Source organism: Corvus brachyrhynchos, unplaced genomic scaffold (genome assembly GCF_000691975.1).
Source record: "Corvus brachyrhynchos isolate BGI_N302 unplaced genomic scaffold, ASM69197v1 scaffold97, whole genome shotgun sequence".
Classification (NCBI taxonomy): Eukaryota; Metazoa; Chordata; class Aves; order Passeriformes; family Corvidae; genus Corvus; species Corvus brachyrhynchos.
In genome coordinates, this window is record NW_008239758.1 from 3454957 (window position 1) to 3475310 (window position 20354).

A 20354-nucleotide genomic window follows, 5' to 3' on the forward strand; every position below is an offset into this window, starting at 1 on the left:
CCTCAGCCTGCGCGTGTGACTGGGAATGACCGTGTGCCCTCGCTCGGCCAAAAAACCGGGATCCCAGGAGAAACCGCAGGACTAGAAAAGGAAAGTCTTTCCTCATGGCAAAAACCACTTCACTTAAAGGTCTGTGTGGTATTTTGTGATCCCACAGCCCGGGGTGTTTTGCAACTTTACTGCACAAATATTTGCTTCTTGTTTTTAGGGCTTTGCTACATCTGTTCCTTCCTCATTTTCTTCCTTCTGGCTGATAACTAAATTTTTTTGGTTTTCATTGCTAATGTCGAATAACACATGGTGACTTACTTGATTAACTGCCAATATTTATTTCAAACTGATAGACTGCAGTGAAAAGTCGCTGCAATATTAACAGCTGTAACGGTATGAAGAAATTCATCACTGGGAAAACAGACTATCAGAAGATTCAAAGCATAGAATAAATCAACAAGCTAGTACTGCTCATCCTGACTCAGAAAGTATGTGTGTATATTTTCTGAAATATTTGGTCTTGCAAATTCTTTGCAATAATTTTAAGTCAAGTTTCACTAAGGCTGATATTGTCATAATATAATTTGTTTCTACACAACCTGTTTTCTTGACACAGAGTGGTACTATGTATAAAGTGATGTACCAGATATTTTTAGCTTATGCTTCTGGACTTTGCCTAATTTTCTCCTCCATTTTTTTCCCTTGCACAAGGACAAAAGTGAAGACTGAGGAGGAGAATCTTGCCTTAAAGAGAGCTAAATATAATTTACACACTTAGACCTATGAAACAATTTTAAACTGATTTTCCTAGCTTGCTTTTTCTTGGGGAAGGAGACAAATTTGCTTTGTGCCAAAGATTTTTTTGTGCTCTGTGCCACTCCCACTTTTCATGCAGTAACGTTATAGCTCCATCTCCAGGGAAAAGATCCTCTTTCCTGAGCCCACCTGTGCTGATCACTGAACCCGCTCAAGTGGTCCCGCCTTGTAGGGCCAGAGAGACCTCTGGCAGCACTTCCACAACTGAACATTAAGCCCAGATCCATCAGAGGTGCCCCACTCTGCTACTCCTATTCCACAAACCAGTGTGTTTTATTTTTGAATTTCTAATTTCCTGAGTAGATAATTTATTGCTGAGGTTAGACAAAATGTCCCCAATGATCCTTTTTGGCCTTGAAATCTCTGTGGGTTAGATCCTCATCTTTCACTGGCCTTTAATTTTCCCATAGTTTCTGTTTATTTTTGCAGATACCAGTATGATTTTCGTCAGACAAATCTAGATTTCTGGATATGTTGTTTATCTAGCTATTTTCATATTTTCTTTTTTTAGCTGATCACATGTGAAAAGAGAGGCACATAACTTCTGCAAAACTATAGGATGAATACTATGGCAGACTATGCAATAAACTTTAAAATCTGTATTTTAAAGTATTAAAAGTCACCTTATGAGTATGTGCATTTGAGGAGCAGGCTGAAGAAGCAAAATTCTATCTGTTTCTCTTTTAAATTCTTTTCTTTTTCTCTCTTTTTTTTTTTTTTACATGCTGTTACAGTCCCTGGGTAATCGTTGCAGTTGGATTACTTGTTCTGGTTCTTATTGCTCTGTCAGCTCGTGTTGTTGTCAAGAGAAAGCCACCAAAAGACCCGCTGTTTTATGGTATGTCCTGGTAAAGCTGAATGTCCTGGCTCACTTAAGACTTTGGTCTAGGCTGCCATGGCTCATGCACTTTGCCTTGCTCACCTGCAAAAATGGCAAGTCACGTTTCCCTCTCCACCTCCTTTTTGTTGTCCTTTCTCCTTTCCAAGTGATGACCATAGTCAAGGCTGTGAACTTCACGTGACCAAGATTTTTGAAAGGCTGCATAGTCCTTTCTGCAGACACTGACCTTCCACGGGGGCTGTTCCTACAGCTCGACAGAATTTCACATTCCTCAGAAAAGCTTCCTAAGAGCTGTGTTGGCCAACCAGTAACTAAAAAATACTGAGTTATGTGGGAAAGTCATATTGTGTGTTAAATATCTGTGACCTCAAAGCTGACACATCCAGTTCAATAGATCTCTGCTCGACCGAATTAATTGGACTGGGAAGCAGCTGTATGATTCCAAGGATTTATTAATTTATTTTTTCCCCTTTATCTTGTTACAGTTTATGCTGTATTTGCATTTACCAGTGTAGTGAATCTAATAATTGGACTGGAACAGGATGGAATTATTGATGGATTCATGACTCATTACTTGAGAGAGGTAAATAATAGTTTGGCTTACAAATGTAAATAAAATTGTCACTATAAATAGCTTGGTGTAGTATTTGTCACAGAAAAATAGCCACTTACACATTCAAAGGGGTCTTCTTGAATTTTGTAGTTGACCTGCCTCATTATTGCTATGGATGAAACCTTCATTGACTTGCAATCTACTGACTCATTTGGGAAAAATAATGTTGCTTTCAAGCTCCATTGTTGTTACACTTAACTTCAGTAGCACTGTTCTGTGTTAACTTCTGTGGGAATTGAATGGACTGCACATGATTGCAGAAAACCACAGATAGCACTCAGGAGTGCATGAGTACTGCAACACCAAAATGGGTTACCAAGAAAAAACCAAAATCGCTCCTTTATTTCTGCCTAATCACTTTATTAAAAGGACTTAAAGTAGAGTTAAAAAAATGGTGATGCCAGATGCCTAGTCAGCAGAATCTGCTGGCTGCTGAATATCAACATCCACCAAAAATAGCTCAGTAAGAGCTTGACAGGAAAGTCATTGAAAAGATTCCATGAACTTAAGCGTGAAATGAGTTGCACCCTACAAGGTTATACATTGACATCCATATATTCAGTACTGCTGTAGATCTCCAGGTTGCTAAATATATCTGTATGTGTTCTGTGCTAAATCTATCTTTATTTTGTAGTTTTTAATCGCTAAAATATGGAAAAGTCATATTTCCATAACGTGGCAGAGTAATGCTGACAGTCACACACAGGAGTTTCCCCTTCCCTCTTGCACCCTTCATTGCAAACCTAGAACTCATGCAATTTTCCTGATCCTGCCTAGGTCAGGTCTGTGCTCGGAAATGTGTGTTGTTGTTTCAAGGCTGTACCACTGGCTTGAAAGAACGCCAGTTACTCTTCTGAACTCGTTACTTGCTGCTCTTTATTAATTGTTATTCTTGCCCTAAGCACTGTGTTTTTTTCCACATGGACGTTCCCCAGGGTGAGCCGTATCTGAACACGGCGTACGGCCATGTGATCTGCTACTGGGACGGCTCCGCTCACTACCTGATGTACCTGCTGATGGTGGCAGCCATTGCATGGGAGTGAGTCTTGGATTTGTGCACTCTTCACTTTGCTTGCCTTCTCACATAATCTACAAAGGCCTTTCTTTTCCATGCAGTGTTTAGATTTTTCTTTCGGGGTGGTTTCATGTTGTAGGCCAAAGCAACGCTGTTAAAATTCCATTACTTCCAGGGGTTCTACCCTTGCCAAGTTACTCTTTCTCTCAGCTGACTAAGCCCAGCAAATGCATGGAGATGCAGCCTGTCTTCACCCTGCAGCAGAGTGGAGCACATCTACATGTCTTTGTGTTAGCTAAAAGCTGAAAGATGATGTGCATTAAAAGCATGTGTGAAGAAAAATTGTTTTTCAAATAAAAAATTTATGGTAGGAGTAATGTATTGCTTAGCACCACGTTGATCTCTCATCCCTGTTAGAGAGTGTCATGAAGTTTAAGAGCAAATGGTTATTTCTAGAGATTCTTATGCTGCTTGCTGTTGAATAAAGAGTTTGAGATAGTAAGTACTTAAATTCCAGAGGCAAATGTACCTGCTGGTAATAGTAGCATTAACAGTATGAAATTAATTATGAATTCTTTTATAGTCTTGTACAGCCTGTGATGTGCAAACTCATGCAGTCAGCCTTCAGAGGAGTGACACATAACAGCAAATAGCAGAGTATGCCCAAAGCCTGTACTGTTCATGTGATAACCTTCTTCCATATGAATTCCTCCGTGACCCCTCTCAGAGGCAACAATCCACTGTTGATTTGTGGTACAGATTTTAAAAACCTCTATTACTAAAATACAACCATGGCAATGAATATAATATTTAGAGTAGGGAATTTTTAGAAACTGTTCAATAATGATGTCTTGTTTTCTTTTTTAAACAGACAAAGCTATAGAACCATTGGTCTCTACTGGCTGGGTTCCATTATCATGAGCATCATTGTCTTTATGCCTGGAAATATTGTGGGTAAGGAAGTAATTTATATGACCAGCTTTATCCTGTGAAACATTTTCTAAATTAAGCATTGTGCTATCTATATTTTAGTGCAGTGTTGGTTCATTTCTGTAATAATATGAAACAGGAATTTTAGGAATATCAGTAAAGAGATGCAAGATACTTTAAAATTTAAATATGAGGAAGAAAAGATGGAGACTAGGGGAGAAAAAGCCCTTTAAATTTACTTTGCTTTCAAGGGAAAAAAAGGAAATATTGTGTTTTGTTATATCTATTAGGCTTTCATGTAAACCAGGTTTAAGTAATGAGACAATACTGTCTCAGTATCATAGATATATAAATCTTACTTTGCATAAAATTTCCAATTTGCTTAGAAGTCTGACTTTCCAGCAGCGTACAAGAGGCATCCAAATCACCTTTAAATGTAAAATCTGGAAGTTATTCCATTTTCAAACTAAATTTAACATTCCTAGATTTCTAACATAAATCCGTGCATAGCTGTGCAGTTAGAGGTGAGGATTGCAATAAAAATATTTACATCATTGTTACTGGCAGGTGAGCCATTAAGAGTGAAACCTTTCTCGAGAAAAGATTTCCTTTTTAGCTAAGGAAACTGTTGCAAAGTTGACAAATGCTCAGCTAAATGTTGATGTATCCAAATCCTGTAGTCAGCTTTAGGGAAGGTCGCTCTGGTTCTGCTTTTTATGACAGAAGAGGAATATTCACGGTGCAGGCTGGGGCCAGCCCAGCTCCCTCCTCTGAAGAGAAACTCACCACGGAGAAAACAGCAGATTTAGTGTGACTGTCCCTTCCTCTTTCCTCTTGGGAAAGCCTCTCAAGAGTGTGCCTGCCACCTTCCTTTCTGGCACAGAGAGTAGACAGTGTCAAAGACACACGTTTTCCTGGTTTGCCTGAGGCTGAGGAGAGCTCTCTGAAAGTTTTGTCTTCAGTACAGGCCTGTGGGAGAAATCAGCACTTTGGAAAACAAACGCAGATTTTGAAAAATTGATACATTTCCCCCCATTTTTAAAAGAACAAGGTCTCTATTTGAAGCAGGTTCCATTGAGAGATTTGAAAGCTGTCCCATCCTATAGGATTACCCAATGCAGAGTGACAGAGGTGGCTTCCCATCTTCTCAAAATGTCCCTAATTCTGAAATGGCTTCCTGTCTGATAGGCTCTCCTTTACCTGTGTCTCTACTTCTGTTGGGCATGTGATTTTCAAGAAGATTTGTGTGTTAACAGTGATTTCTAATGTTCTATGTTTGTTTCAGCTTTGATGTTACATAGCATATTTTTTAATTCTTTTGCAACAGAGCTTACAAATTCTCATAAATCTTGTAATAATTCTTTAACAGGCAAATATGGAACAAGAGTGTGTCCTGCTATTTTCCTAAGTATACCGTATGTCTGCCTCCCCATATGGGCTGGGTTCAGAATTTATAACCAACCTTCGGTGACTCACGACACTCCAGTCAAGGTAATTTTATTGTATTTCAGTGCTGGCTACTGTTAGGGCAGCTGAAATATGCTGGCTGTTTCTGGTGGGTTTTATAGGTCCCCTGGCAAGCATGGGATGTGCTGTGACTGTTCACTCTTATGACAATTGCTGTTGGGCTGTGAGGACACTGCAAAAACATCTATACTGCAGGACTATTTCATTATGGTGGAATAAAGAAAAAGCAGAAGAATCTCATGTTTAAAGAACCCATTCATAGGTGTGATTGTGTTTCTACTCTCTATCTATTCAGTTTCTGACTGTTTCAGTTTCTTAGCTGATGGAAATACTGGTGTTTACTAGCTTCATTAAGCACTACAAAATCCTGTAGAAACACTGCAGGAAAGTACTCTTCTGCACATGACTTACAGATTTCATGTAATTTAATGATTTTTTGTATGTGCTTTCTGTAATATTAGATTTTACAGGTGAGAGACTACATAAATTGATATGGAAATTCTTCACACATTTCTTATAAAGAAATCTGTAAAAATGTTAACTTGAAACTTTTTAGACTTTTGTCTTTGAAATTACTAGTTGGGTTGCAATAAGATTAACTGAGCAGTCAAAACAATGCATTAATAGTTTATGCACTGTTTTATTAAAAAAAAAAAAGAATTAAAAAATCCCTGCAGTACGTAGCACAGAACAGATCTTTCAGTTGCTGTAAGCAAGCCAGTGTACTGCTGCAGCACTCTGTATCAGTTGTAAGCAATATAATCAATTAATATTTTTGCATCACAAGAGCCCCTGAGTCTCAGTCAGGTTCATTCTGTAACTGCAAACATGGACAGAGGTGAAGGATTGGTTGCTGTTCAGGGCAGCTGAGTGCCAGCAGCAGAGCCTGTGGCACAGAGTGACAGCAGGTGAGGCAGGACAGGCCTTCCCAGAGAGGTGTGAAAGACAACATCCAGCCATCCATCCGTTCTTCAGCCGGAAAGAGAGGGACAGACAGATGTTGACATCTCCTCAGGGCTGAAGAACAGCAAATGAATCACAACTTTCAGGGCAAATCGCTATGAAAGGCAGATTGGGGGAATCTTCAGGTGCTAAAGCTACTCTCCTGCATGGGTTTGTAGGAAACCACATGTCCCATCCCAAAGCCATTTGAGCTGATTTGTTCGAAGGAGTCACTAATTCTGGCCAGAAGCACTTTCTTTAGACTCATCAAGTGTAGTTAAAGGTAGTGATGGAAATTTTTACTGCACACATTAGTGAGAGCAGCCTTTCTGTGGAGCATGGATGAAGGTTTCAGTGTGTTTTTGTGGTAATAAGAATACCACAGAACTAGACATTGTAGAAAATATGTGATGGGCCCATTACTTGCTGAAATGCAGCCATGTCTCCTGGGCTTACCAGGAGCTAAACTGCTTACCTAGGTTTGATATTTTAATTTATTATATATTTCAGAGAAACTTAGTTCTAAAATTCTATTTCAAAAAGAGAGTGCATGAAAAGCTGGTGATCTTAAAATTTAACATTGCCCTTCTTTGTAAATTCTTTCTTGTAAACCTAAGCTTCCTTGCCCAGAAGATTATAGAAAAAGCCTTTATTCCTTTCACTGGAACTTCATAACCCACCCAAGTTGTTTGTTTTTCAGAAGTTGTATTTAATCCTCACAGGTAAATTATGCTCCATATCTGAGCATGCCTTTAAATCTTAATGTGACTACTTGTGAATTTTTCATATGACTCTTTCAGTCCCAAATTAACAATTGCTTCCAGGAAATAATTGTGTTTAATGCTACTAATCAGTGAGCTAATCATTTTAAGTCCTGAATATATCAGTAGGTCATTTGGAATAAGCTGTAAAATTTAGCTTTTTTCTAGCTATCGTTATTCAGAGTTGGCATCAAAAAAATTAGGAAGAAAATGTAACAATAGTTTATAGCTAGCAATTGTTAGTATACAGGAAAATACTTACATGAAAGCAACAGAAGAAAAGTGTATTCTGTTGGCCAAGGTATACATTGCTATAATATTATTACAAACCTGTTAGCTAAAAAAAATAATCATTGTGGGGGCAGAGGAGAGGTATTCAAGTTTTGGGTGTTTTCTAATGGAGGGGGGTTCAGGGGAGTGGAAGGGAGCTATGCCCTCATTTGGAATCAAACCAACCTGTGCTGCAGTCTTTATAAAGCCCAACAGATTTATCTACAACTGTAGATAAAACACATTAAACTCAGAAAAGTTTAATATAATTCAAAATTCTTTAACAGAATTAATACACAAATTCAGATTTGCACATGAATTCTGAAGGGACTGACTTTTACAGACAGCACACACAAGATTATTCCAATTCCTTAAAACTGATGATGTTAGAAGCCTCTCAGAAGTTATGGAAAATAGCTTTTTCCTGGAAGTGACAGAAGTTGCAAAGCGTTCCTACCCACTTCCTTGCTGCACAAAGGAATCCCTGGGGCTGCAGAGATCTGAGCAGAGCTCAACGTTGTTTGCAGTTCATGGGAAACCTGTGGCAGGCCAGATCTGCTTGGCCAGTGCTTGTAACATGTAATTCAGTTTAGCACGGGGTGATGGGGCTTTGCTGGGTAAAAGAAAGATAAGGAAAAACTACTCTGTAGCTGAGGCCTGCCAGCAAAGTGCATCCTGTCTTTCAAACTCCTGCTTCTGCTTTTTTTCCCTTTTTTTTTAAGCTTTGCATTTTCATTTTGTTTGCATGTCTGTATAAAGAAAAAAGGTGTGAATTTTCTGTACCCTGGCAATTTCACAAACTAGTACTGCAGCAGAGGCTGCTCCCACTTATATTGGCCTTGTCTCCAAACCCTCTAAGCACAAAGTTCTATTGTAGCTTTGTGATTACATTTAATACTTGAAGAGGAATACTGAAATATTTGAAAAGAGGAGTGATACATACATATATATATATATAAGTGCTTCTCACATAGTCCAAAAGGGAAAGAAAATATATCAGCTTTCTATTATCCTAGGCAGTCTACAATTGAAAATTATTTGTAACTCAACCATGAGAGGCCTTTTTCTTTTATAGGAATACACATTTGAATTTAGGCATTCTTTGCAGGTAATATTAAAAATACTCCTACACTGGTACTGTGAATACTGTGAAGTGGCACCATACTGCCAAAACCTGTTACTTGTGTTTGAAGAGCAAACAAAGGTGTCACTCTTTTTTTTGTCTGAAAAAGATCCTTTGAAAGAAAGATCCAGAAAAAAATTGTTACGAAAGGGATGGCCTATCTGTTTGCAATAGCCTTATTTTTGTGAACCTGTAATCCAGATCTTGTAGCATTTACTCAGAAATTGTCCTTGCAAGATTGGTTCTCCCATTTCAATAACTTTATTGTGAGTATCTTGATCCTGTGTGCTTTTAACTGTGCCCCTGCATCCTAATTTTTGTTTTGCACTTTGGAGACAATTCCACAAGTGTATAACAGGAAGGAAAGCAGGTTTTTCTTTTGCTGTCTGCATGCCAACAAACGGCCAATAAAAAGGAAGAGGAAATGAGTAACACATATACATGGGGAAGTTTTCCCTCTGAACTACAGAAAGATACTCTGATGTGTTTATAATTTTGTCTGTGACTACACATTGCAGAAAGTGTAGCTCAGACTATTTCCATGGGTCTTGTAGGTTTTACTGTATAGGCAAAGAGATGCCTCTGGCTCCCCCAAGCCACCTTCCCCGCTAGATATCGAAATGGCCTTTGTTCCTGCAGTGTGAACCCCTCCCCTCCCTGCTGCAGCAGGGGGGATTCCTGTGCTGGGGAAAGGAGGCACAAGAGCAGAGCCAGGGGCTGGAGGTGCCTCAGTGCCCATCCCAGGAATTCACAGTGCTCAGGGATAGAAGAAGGGAAGGCAGGGTTTCCACGTACTCGATACACACACATTTAATTCTCTGTTTCTGCGTTGCATGCTAAGATACAATATTTGCTCACTGAACTCAGCAGAGGACTCAACCAGCCACAGAAAAGCTTTTATTTTATGCCAGTGATAGTCCATTAATTTTAATAGTGTCACAAGCTGCTGAAAACCAGCATTCAATAATGAGATGGACCCAGTCTTTTTACAAAACATACTAGATTCAACTTCAAATGTTTGAGACAAACCTACATTTCCAAGGCTTTTCTACATGGGGACATTCAGGAAAACATGTTATTTCCAATTATAAAAAGACAATTTTAAAGAAGTGATGCTGCTTTAAAGCCTTAGGTGATTGCAGAGTTAGTGTTCATTTGATTTTAGGTTGCTTGAAATGACACTAATCTGTACTGAAATGGCTTCAGTTGGATCCATCCATTTCTAGAGTTTATCCAGATTAATTTTCCTCACTACATCCTATAAAGTCTGAAGTCACATTTTTAGTGGAAATCTTCTGTCTCTGAAATCAATGGATAGATGTGATGTTTCATGATGTTTCACCACTCCACCCTCTCTGCAGTGACTGATCTGGAGTTAAATACACGTGACATGGAACCAGGAGGTACCCACTAAACACGTTCTGTGTTGCAGGTGGTTCAGGAAGTCCAGAAGAAAGGACTCTTAAGACGACCAATAGATTTAATGTTAGCTGCATACCTCATTCTAGCCACGGGGTTTTGCATATTTAGGGGCATGGTAAGTTGAACATATTTTAATAATTTAATTTAATTTTCAGTCAAACTTTTAAACTGGAGCCTGTATGAAAAAGCATGCACATTGTGGCCAAGGGAAATCCTGTAACATTTGGGTTCAAGTAGGCCTTAGATATAAAAGGATAAATTATATATGATAACTAATGGTGCTTTGCTTCTCCATTTTGTGCTGTGTGCAGCATGTTTTTCAAGTGGAGGTGCACAATCACCAGAGTAAATAGCATCCCAAGAGGAAATCAACACGACCTAAAGCTGTTTTCATTGGTCTGTTGTTACATTTATGGCCAAGAACATCGAGACAAAGCAACTAAAGGAATTCTGCATTCATGTTTTTCTAAGCAGTAATGCATATTTAAAATTATGTACAAAACCACATTAGCTTACACCGCATGAGATAGAGGAGAACATTTCCACCTAAAAGGAAAAAAAATTATCCACATTACCTGAACAACACACATTGTTTCTACTTACCAAGAGACAATTTTTTAAAATTGTTGCTCTCTAAGCATAGTTGATTGAATTAAAATTTCTGAGGGAAGTAAGCAGTACTGAAAATGCTTTCAGGAGTAAATCCAGCAGTAGGGAAATCTATTCCCTTGTCAGCTCTAATGCATTTTCTGTCTTAAGCAGAATGAAACTTGTGTATCACTCAGTGAGCACAGCTCAAATGTTTAGGCATCTCAGATAACTGCCTGCTTGCTTGATTTGTAGATTTGATCCTTTCTAGAATAATTCAAGCAGGAGGTGATGATAAATACCCAAGCAACATTTTATTTACCTAGTGCAGACTGTCCTTTTGTAGTTGTGCTGCTCACATTCCTCTCTCACCTCCTGTTTCTCTTAAAAATTGCCTCTCAGAAACACTTTTTTCTTCTAATTTGCCAGACTGCTTTATTTCTTACAGACTGTGTTACTTCAGAGCACCACTGATACAGGTTAAATCTGCTGGTTTACCTGTAATTTCACTGTGCAAAATGTTGGTCTCACAGTCTAACTTGGTTCTGCAGTCCCACTTCGTTTCTCAGAGGAATTTTTTTTTGTTGATTTTGAGAACCTGGTAATTTCCCTATGTATTTCCTTCACCAAACAGGAACTGCTCATACATACGGAGATCAACTGAACATCTCTCTATAAGCTGCAGCAATCATAATTTTGTGAAAAAGTTCATAAAACGTAATCCATTACAGCCCACTCAGACCTGCTTCTTGGATGCCCGTGTTGGAACAGAACAGGGGGGAATATTGACTTGTTTGTGAAGTTTTGCATCGCCCCCTCAGAGCTGCACAACAAACGCACATGAAATCAAGCGGTGCAAAACTCTCTGGTCAGCTCTGCAGCTCAGGCATTAACAATGCCACAGCCATGCTCAGGGACAGCTGCTCACATGGATTGCTAGCTCAATTTAGAGCAGGACTTTCTGTAGTAGTTTTAAGGCCTCCCATGAAAAGGAACTACTTTTGCAGTCTCTCCATGTTTATTTGGAACTTGTTCTTTCTATAGGAATGTAAAATCCAATAATGTCTCCTTTACTACTCTCAAAAGTTATTACTTTAAGTAACACCTGTCTCATGCATTGCTCTCCACTGCTACCTTGTCCCAGTGCAGCTCTCTTCTTGGACTACATCCACAGTTTGCTATCCTAAAACTGGGTGCTTATCCTGAAGTTTCCACTCTTGGAGCAATTTTCCATTGGAAAGTTCATTTAGTGGGATCAAAGGCTATTAATCAGAGCAAATCAACAGCAATTATACTTTTACTACAGCATAGCCAACTGACCAAATTCTCCTCCAGACAAAATCTTCAAAGCAGGCTGCCAGCATTTCCTCACAAACCCACTGAGCAGGAGTTGAGAGGAGGCTGCATTTCACCTTTTAACTGGTGATCACATGGATCACCTTCGCAGCCTCCAGGGTAGCTGTGCTGCAGACCATGAGTGCCCCTCTAGGGCTGGTGACACGTGTCAGGTTGGCTGGTTTCAGAACAAATTGATCACAGGAACTTTTAAAACTTCTTCTCAGATTGCGCTGGACTGCCCTGCTGAGCTCTGCCGGCTGTACATTCAACTGCACGAGCCCTATATAAAAGATCCTGCTGCCTATCCCAAGCTTCAGGTAAAGCCCCGAGCATGGAGCACAGAGTGGTAAGGAGTGGTTTGTAAACTGGGGCAAAGATAAAGCCATGGGTTTCAGAGATGACAAGATCAATACAGGAATCATAATTCATGGCAAATTAGAGGGTATTTTCGAGTACAGCCATTGTAGGATACCAACTCCTTGTTGTGATAAGCTTAACTTAGGTTCAAACTGGTTACATGGAGTTACACATCCTAATTACTCAGGGTTCTTTTAATGCAGCCCATGAAACAGATTGCCATGCTTTTTATGTTCATTCCCCTTCCTTAGAAAGGCAAAGTAGATTTTCAGTCTGGAATTATGGAGCAAGAAGGGGTGTAATAGGACTAGATTCCTAAAGCTCACTTTACACTTCTGTCCCCAGTGACACACTTTTGAAAAAGGGCAGTTAATACAAAAAGCATTGCAGATGAGGGAATGCTGTGCTTTCATTCTGTAGCATTTGATGTTGACAATCCTTTGCAAGCCTGGCTGCTGCATGGGGACAGGGCCCAAAGCAGTCAGAGGACACAGGGATGCAGAAATGAGCAGAAACCAAGTATCTCTGCTGGATGAGCTCTTTCTGGGAAAGGGTGGCATGGCTGTGTCTCACAGCTCCCAACTGAGACTGCAGTGGAGCCTGACAAAGGGACTCCCGTGTTCTGTGGACAAGGAGTTAAGCCAAGCCATGCTTTTTGACATGGTCTCAGGACAGTAAGTGGCAGGAATACATGTCCTGGATGAAGTGGATATGGATGGGCAAGGAGACAACAGCCACCAATATTAGGAGAGACCTTGGGGTAGCTGGATCCAGTCAGCAGTATCCAGGTGTGAAGTTAGAGCTGCAAAATAGCCCTGGAAATCATTGAGGCCAGGAGTGTAGTTTTGAGTAGTCTCAACTCCTCAGCAAGCAGCTGACTGATTTTTAAATGCATCTCCCTCACACTGCAAAGCAACTAATATTTGTGTTTGAAATGCAGATGCTGGCATACATGTTCTACTCGGTGCCATACTATGTGATCGCTCTGTATGGCCTGCTGGTGCCTGGCTGTTCCTGGATGCCTGATTTGACCCTAATACATGCTGGAGGACTTGCTCAGGTATTTCTTTGCAAAATGTTCACTTTTAAATTACATAATAATAAGTAGAGACCTATGGAATCAATAAGGGGCCCAGGGCTTGATCTTCCCATGCAGGTTTTGTGCTGATGTAACTCAGATCACCTTTTGTATCTGTAAAAACCCCTTAATTTAAGGGAGTGAAAAATCAAATCTACCACGTGTCTCTAATGACCACGTTCCTGCTTTAGCAGACTTCTCTCCTCCTACACAATGTTTTTATTGGGCTCATTTAAACCTTATTAAGTGCCATGCACTCTTTACCCGGGATCATGAAGAAAGCCCATCCTAAAGCTGTGACAATCAATTGTTAAAAAAACCCAGCAAAACCCAAACACAACACAACAGCACAGTACCTTGTTTCCATAATTTCTGTTGGCCAATGTCTTGGGGTGACAGTGACAGCCAAGTAGGTAGTTTGAAATATAGAAATGGAAAAAGTATTTCCTTGTCACACAAAATGTAGTGTCAGTGGATGATGTTGATAGAACTCTGGGAGCCGCCTGGGCCTCAAACTTCAGTAACACCCAGACGTGTTTGTGTTACCAAAGGCAGACAGTGATCATATTTCTTTTAGTCATTCTGTTCTGGTTCTCTTAAATAAACAACTGTAGTTAATTACTAAATGGTTCTGATGCTTATGAGAAGACTGACCAAAACAAAACAATCCAGCAGGAACTAGTAAATGACTTATGACAGACGGATGAGCATTAAACAGATGAGACACAGGGACAGTTGGTTTGTTCTGTACGTAGGAAATGAAATGTGTGTGCTCAGAACATCCAGGCAGTGCAGAAAACAAGCACAACAACCCTGCCACAATAGTGACAGCATAGGGACACAGCAGTAAGTGTATTCAAATACCATTATGAGATAAACACAAACCAACACTTTGTTCCTTGGGTCTGAGATAATCATGGGTACAAACTACAATCCACTTTAACTGCCAATAAGAATGGTGGAATGACATTTTCTATTTGGGAGCAGTTACCACAGAGAGTAGGACTTCTTTTTTCTTCTCTATCAGTTTATAGAGAATCTTGAACTATCATGTGATATCAAAATAGAAAAACAGAATCTGGCAAACATTAATGAGGAAGTTTAAATGCTCAAAAGGTATCATAAATACTGTACAACAGTGTTTGGCCTAAATCTCAAAAAAAAAAAAGCGCAAGCTAGCTAAGTAGGCAAAGGGGTGTTGGGAACTTTCCTCTACTGACAGATTACTCAGGTTTCATGAATTGCCCAGACAATCAGGAAAGAAATCACTCCTTCAAAGATTTTTTAACACAAGGAAAAGTAAATCAGAAGTCAGAGCATGATGACTATCCCAGCCTTGCAAACTTACCAGAAAGCCCAGCCTCCCAGTCTGGAGGTGATTTTTTTTGTTGTTGGTTTTGGGGTTTTTTCCCCCCTTTAAAATGTTTCCTGCAACAAATACTCACTTTTTAAACAGCCCTTTGTACCTTTTAGATGTGTGAATGCTACACTTTGTTGCTGAAGTCTAAATCCCTCTGTTGTTGTTTGTGGTTCAGCCTCAGGATGTCAATTTACACATTAGACTAACACCCAAAATTTCCCATTTCACTATTTAAAGCTCGTCCTGGCACCAGCAAAAGCTGTGGGCTGACAGAAACTGATTAAGAGAACTATATGTTGCTGTGCACTGTCCATATTTTATCTTGCTTCAAAAAACATTTCTTGACATTTGGGAGGGGGTTTTTTTGTCATTTTTACTTCAATGCACTGCAGGATGAACTTCAGCCATCCTACAAGTGAACATGATTTAATTGATTTGACTTGGTAAACTGTGACCAACCTGGGATGTAAAATGCATGTGACAATGAACTGAGGATTCTTTCTAGATTATTTGGGGGTTTTGTCATTTTGAGGCATAAAACACACTTCCAGGTTTGTCTGCTGTTATCTTAAGTTAAAATACTAATTGGTAATTAAAACATATGTAATTACTGCAACACATTTTGCTTCCTCTCACACAAAAAGGTCTGATAAAGGTAAGTATCTGATGGTGGAAGCAGTGTGCACTGCTCCCAGGGAATGAACACTGCTCCTACAGATGGGGAACATGGAGATTTTAATTATTTTTATTTCTATCATTATGATGTACTTTTTACAAAAACAAGTCACAAAACACCATGTGATGCATCTAAACTAAAAACCTCCAAAGTGCCTACTAGCCTTTCACACAGACACACATTTACTGTTTTTCAGAATTACATATAACTCTCAGCTTGAATGACTCCATTACTAACATTCAGACTCCAAAACCAGTTGTGACCCAATAATTACTAGACTTTCTGAAGCTTCAGGAGGAGCTCTTTCAATTTCATGAGTGAAGTACCAGGAGCTTTGATTATACAAAAGGGTTGGAACAGCCTCTGGACTTGATGAAATTGGTATTTCCTTATGCAAGTGAGCCACATGAGAAGGGATGAAGAGCCACAGCCTTGCTAGCTGAAACCATTCTGTCTCACCAGCTCTCTGCAGCCCATTTCTCTCTTTTCTCAAATGTAGAAAGTTTTCCTCTACTCCCTCTTAGTGTTTTCCGCAACTCTGCCATTTTCGGTGGCTACTTTCTGTAGTGCTTCTTGTCTACCTAAACCCAAGGAATGTATTTTTTTCTCCCCCCCCTCTATTTGATGGCTTTCTTAGGCTCATGAGACCAGGTCCAAGCCCTTCCAAAGTTATAGTCTTTGCCTGATTTTAGTCAGTCTTAGAGAGAAGGCACAGAGTAAAGAAGGACTCCTAACCTTTTTCTGGGTCCTTCTCTGTCCTTAACCGCAGGGTAAGAAATACTTGAAATACTGCCTATGATTAGGCAACAAGGCAAAAAATATCGTAAAAAGTCCAAATCCAAACTACTTCATACAGACAAGCAGGTTAATGAGCAGCAGGCACTCACAGACTGCAGCTGTCAAGCTGGGCAGTGCCACATCCAGCACCAGGCAGCTTCCAACTGCAGTGGGAATGCCCGAGGAGCAGAGTGGCCAAGGCCTTGGGGGTAACAAAGGCTGGGTGTTAGACACGTAAGGCTACCTTAGAAGGTGACCTGCAGCATCTCATTTGGTTGATTTCTCAGCCAAGGCTCAGGGGTTTGTTGGAGCCTCACAATTCTCCCCTTGGAGAGGGTTCAGTAACAGAAAGCACCAAGGAATGGCTTATTTGCTGAGAGACCCCAATCACAGCGAGGTAACACAACAGACTCAAGGTTTCTCTCACTGAGCACCAGCCTATGGCACACAGACACAGAGCTCTGCAGGGACTGACAGCTCAGAATTAGGGGTTTGGTGCCAGTCTGCCTGGTACTTGAAGGAAGAGCAGGACTGGGCTACTTGTGAGTGAGAGATCTGCTTTTAAGACATATTCCCTGCCCCAAGTAAGGAAAAAAAAGAGGGAAAAAAAAAATAGCAGAGAACAGTCATGGAAGAGAAACACACGAGATTAAAGACATAACACAATTTTCACAGAGGCAAATCAAATAAATTAAAAAAAAAAAGTGACTTCACAGACCTAAATATCCTCCCTGGTAATGAAGGAAAAAGCCATGTGCTACAGTGAAAAACAAGTCTAATAAACAATAACTTCATATGGTACATCATTAACTATTAAAAAATCTTTGCAGGCTACAGACAGGACATCATGTTACTGCTTTTTGGTTTTACAACAATTAAAGCTCACTAATGTGCCACAACTCTTGTAAGAGACAAGACCACACAGTAAGGCTTAGATACTCAGGCATCTTGGAGGCTCTGGGAGTTCTGGGTCTCTCAGAAGCATCCCCTTACAGCTCCTTCTGACAAGGTTTACTACGAATTTTGAGGAATTTACTCTCAACTTACTCTGATGCACAGCTGGCCATTCTCACAGGCAGGCAGGCCTCACAATCCCCCCCAGAGAAGTAGCAGCTTGGCAGCTTGTTCACCCCAGACAAGGCTCTAAAATGCAACCCAGAGGCTCTCAGTGTCCAGGTGAGCATCAGACAGCCCAAACCTCCTGCCTGCAGCCTGCTGGGGGCTGTCTGTCCATGTCTGGGAGTCTGCTGCCCTGTGCTACGAGAGGGCTTTGCTGCTGAGCTGCTCTGGCTGCCTGGGCTGAGAAGGCTCCCACACCAGGAGAGGTAGCAGGGATTTGAGTGAACCCACCCAGGTGCCAAAGGCAGGGCCTGTCTGAGGCAGGGAGAACAAATGGGCTGCAAGAGACAGAGTGAATTACCAGGCCGGTATAAAAAGGCTGCTGACAATGTGCCCCTGAACATCTGTTTGCTGTGTAATAGCTATTTACAGAAACACGCTAAGTGGCACTCTGCTGAAGTGTGTTTGTATTTGATTTTGTTGATTACTTTTGTTTCCTGGCTCAGGTTTGCTCAATGAGCTCTCCCAATTCAGTTGAGGTGGCTGGAATCACCTGAAAACCAATTTCCTTTTCTGTTTTGATGGATGGTCTCAGCCTAACCTTTTCCTAGGGCAGTGTATTGAAACACCTGCACGTTATTTCCCTTTCTACTTTGCTGTGACCAGAAGTGTGTTCTACGTGAGGCCAAAAAAAAAAGCCAGAACAGAGGATGTGATTTGGCCACAGTTTCCTCCTCTGTGTTCCTAAAATCCTGGTGTCCCAGTGCTCTCCTTATGATCAAATTGATGTTTACCTTCTCAGATCTCCTCCACTGCTAACTGACTGAATAATAATAATAAAAAAAACTGGACACACAATAGTTAATGTGAATGAGCTGTGGCTTGAAATAGCAGGTAACAGATGGAAACAAAAGACACGGACTATCCTGACACTTCTATCTTTAAGTGTTTGTTTATGCTAAAAATATGCTTCAGGCCAGCAAGCTTGTCTGTGCCTATAACCTTCACTGTATGCTCAACCTATACTTCAGAACAGCCCCAGCCCAAACCCCAAATATTGCAGACATTTTCTGAAATCATCAGGAGTTCTGGGATCAGAATCTGGAACAATCTGGGTTTAAGATTAAAAAATCCAAACCCAAACCAGAAATAACATAGGTTCTAAGATTTTACTTTATAACTTCATTCAGAGTGAGTGTTTGGCTGCTCCCACTGGTGTCTAACTCCCAACAACCCTCCCAGGCAGGTGGGTGAGAGCCCTCCCCCCTGACTGGGCTCTGCGGGGATGTGCCCTTCAGTGGCCACTTGTCTGGGGAAGGATCGTGGACCCTCCTGCACAAATTGCGACCCAGAAAGCCAGGGTGGAATCCTGTACCTGATGGAATGACCACGTGCATAAAACAAACCTCTTACCATGCCACTGATGGTTCCAGTTATGCCTCATACACCCAGATATTAATGGTTTTAGTTTAGACTGTATTTTTATGCCGCTGTGCAAAAGTATGATGGATAATTCTGGAATAAGAATAAGGGCTGGCTTGGAAAATGTCACTGGAGATGCAGACTTGCATGCAGATTATGCCATCTTTCCAAAAATATACATCAACTTTACCTTTTTTTAATATATGTGTTATATACACACCACAGGCTCAATTTTCCCATATTGGTGCTTCTCTTCATGCTCGAACTCCCTACATCTACAGAGTCCCTGAAGAAGCAAAAGAGTTTTTCCTGATATTGAACATAATGTATGGGATTCTTCCCCAGCTGTTCGCTTACAGGTGTGTCAACAAGCCAGAGTTTTTTATGAAACCAAAACAAGAAGAAAAAACAGAATAGCAGAACTGTTTCCAGCTCCTGTCCTTGGCTCTGTATATAATTGGGTTGGGATGAAACTGAACTGCTCAAATGGAACCCAAATGAAGCATGTAAGATGTGTAAAATTGCACAACTGTGTAAAGCCACACGGCCTGTTTTGTTTATCCTACTGAAAAAGGGAAAATAAAGACGACTGCCTTTAGCTCCACTTCTCAACATTGTGACTTTGCGCGGCAGTGGATTGCCAGTTCCCACAGCTATTTTTAAGTAAGCTGCTTTGACAGTTTTAGAAATGCTGCATGAAGTTAAATAATAATAATGATGTCAGTGTTTAGCCTCCGCACGCTGAAGAATAGCAGTGCTAGCAGTCCCTGCACAGAGCTACTGCACAACATGAAGGTCAGCATTGTGAAGCATGAAAAATTAACATACATAACTCTGTCACATGCACATGTTTTATTTGTCAAAAAGTATGTCTTGTGGGTCAGCCTTGTTAAAAATCCCAAGAAATCTTTTAAGAAGCAATCAACTCTTATGGTAAGACCCCATATATGATAAGCAAATCATATAGTTTTGTTAATTCTCTTAAGGATTCACTTCTGCAAGGACTGCTCACCTGCTTGAAGCCGAGCAGGTGCTCACCAGCACTTGTGGGCTGGGCACAGAGGGCTCAGGGCCGTGAGCTGCTGGGCTCAGGCCGTCAGTGCGTTTCCAGAGAGGAGGGGTTTTGGCTGTGTCTACTTTTGGCTACTTTTGCTAATGCTGCTGGCTCAGAAACAAGCAGCAGCAAACACAGCGACCTTGGGTTGGGCAGCTTACGTTTCTGTTTGCAATTACAGCTATTTCTATGCCTTCTATGTGTATTTATATTAAAAGCAGTACACCTAGTGCCTTTCTCACAGATGAAACTAGCTGATACGTTTTAACTGGAAACGCTTTATTTGGGGATGTTGACTTCTTGGTGTTTTGATTGAAAGAATTTTATTTGTAAGCCTAATCAGTAACAAGAAAGCAGTTCACGTGCCTGTGTGTTGCACCCTGCATGAGAGGACCTTCAGAGCACTGAGAAATACAGCCTGTAACACTCTCCTGCTGAAGGCTGCTGTGCAGTT

At 40.6% G+C, this 20354-nt stretch overlaps 1 protein-coding gene across 1 annotated transcript; it reads left to right on the forward strand.

The window, feature by feature from the left end:
• Nucleotides 1-352: 352 nt before the first annotated feature.
• On the forward strand, nucleotides 353-19450 carry TM6SF1 (transmembrane 6 superfamily member 1). The gene is made up of 10 exons (XM_017742625.1): nucleotides 353-479; nucleotides 1542-1645; nucleotides 2134-2231; nucleotides 3197-3300; nucleotides 4148-4230; nucleotides 5576-5697; nucleotides 10202-10306; nucleotides 12342-12434; nucleotides 13415-13534; nucleotides 19072-19450. The coding sequence occupies exons 3-10, from the start codon at nucleotides 2211-2213 to the stop codon at nucleotides 19261-19263; spliced, it is 840 nt and encodes a 279-aa protein (XP_017598114.1). The 5' UTR covers nucleotides 353-479; nucleotides 1542-1645; nucleotides 2134-2210; the 3' UTR covers nucleotides 19264-19450.
• Nucleotides 19451-20354: the final 904 nt, after the last annotated feature.

What these genes read in the sequence shown, in the direction of transcription:
- TM6SF1 (XM_017742625.1), top strand. Translation starts at nt 2,211, where the DNA reads ATGACTCATTACTTGAGAGAG. An exon ending in TGACTCATTACTTGAGAGAG is followed by an intron (nt 2,232 to 3,196) that starts GTAAATAATAGT and finishes GACGTTCCCCAG; the next exon opens with GGTGAGCCGTATCTGAACAC. An exon ending in TTTGCATATTTAGGGGCATG is followed by an intron (nt 10,307 to 12,341) that starts GTAAGTTGAACA and finishes ACTTCTTCTCAG; the next exon opens with ATTGCGCTGGACTGCCCTGC.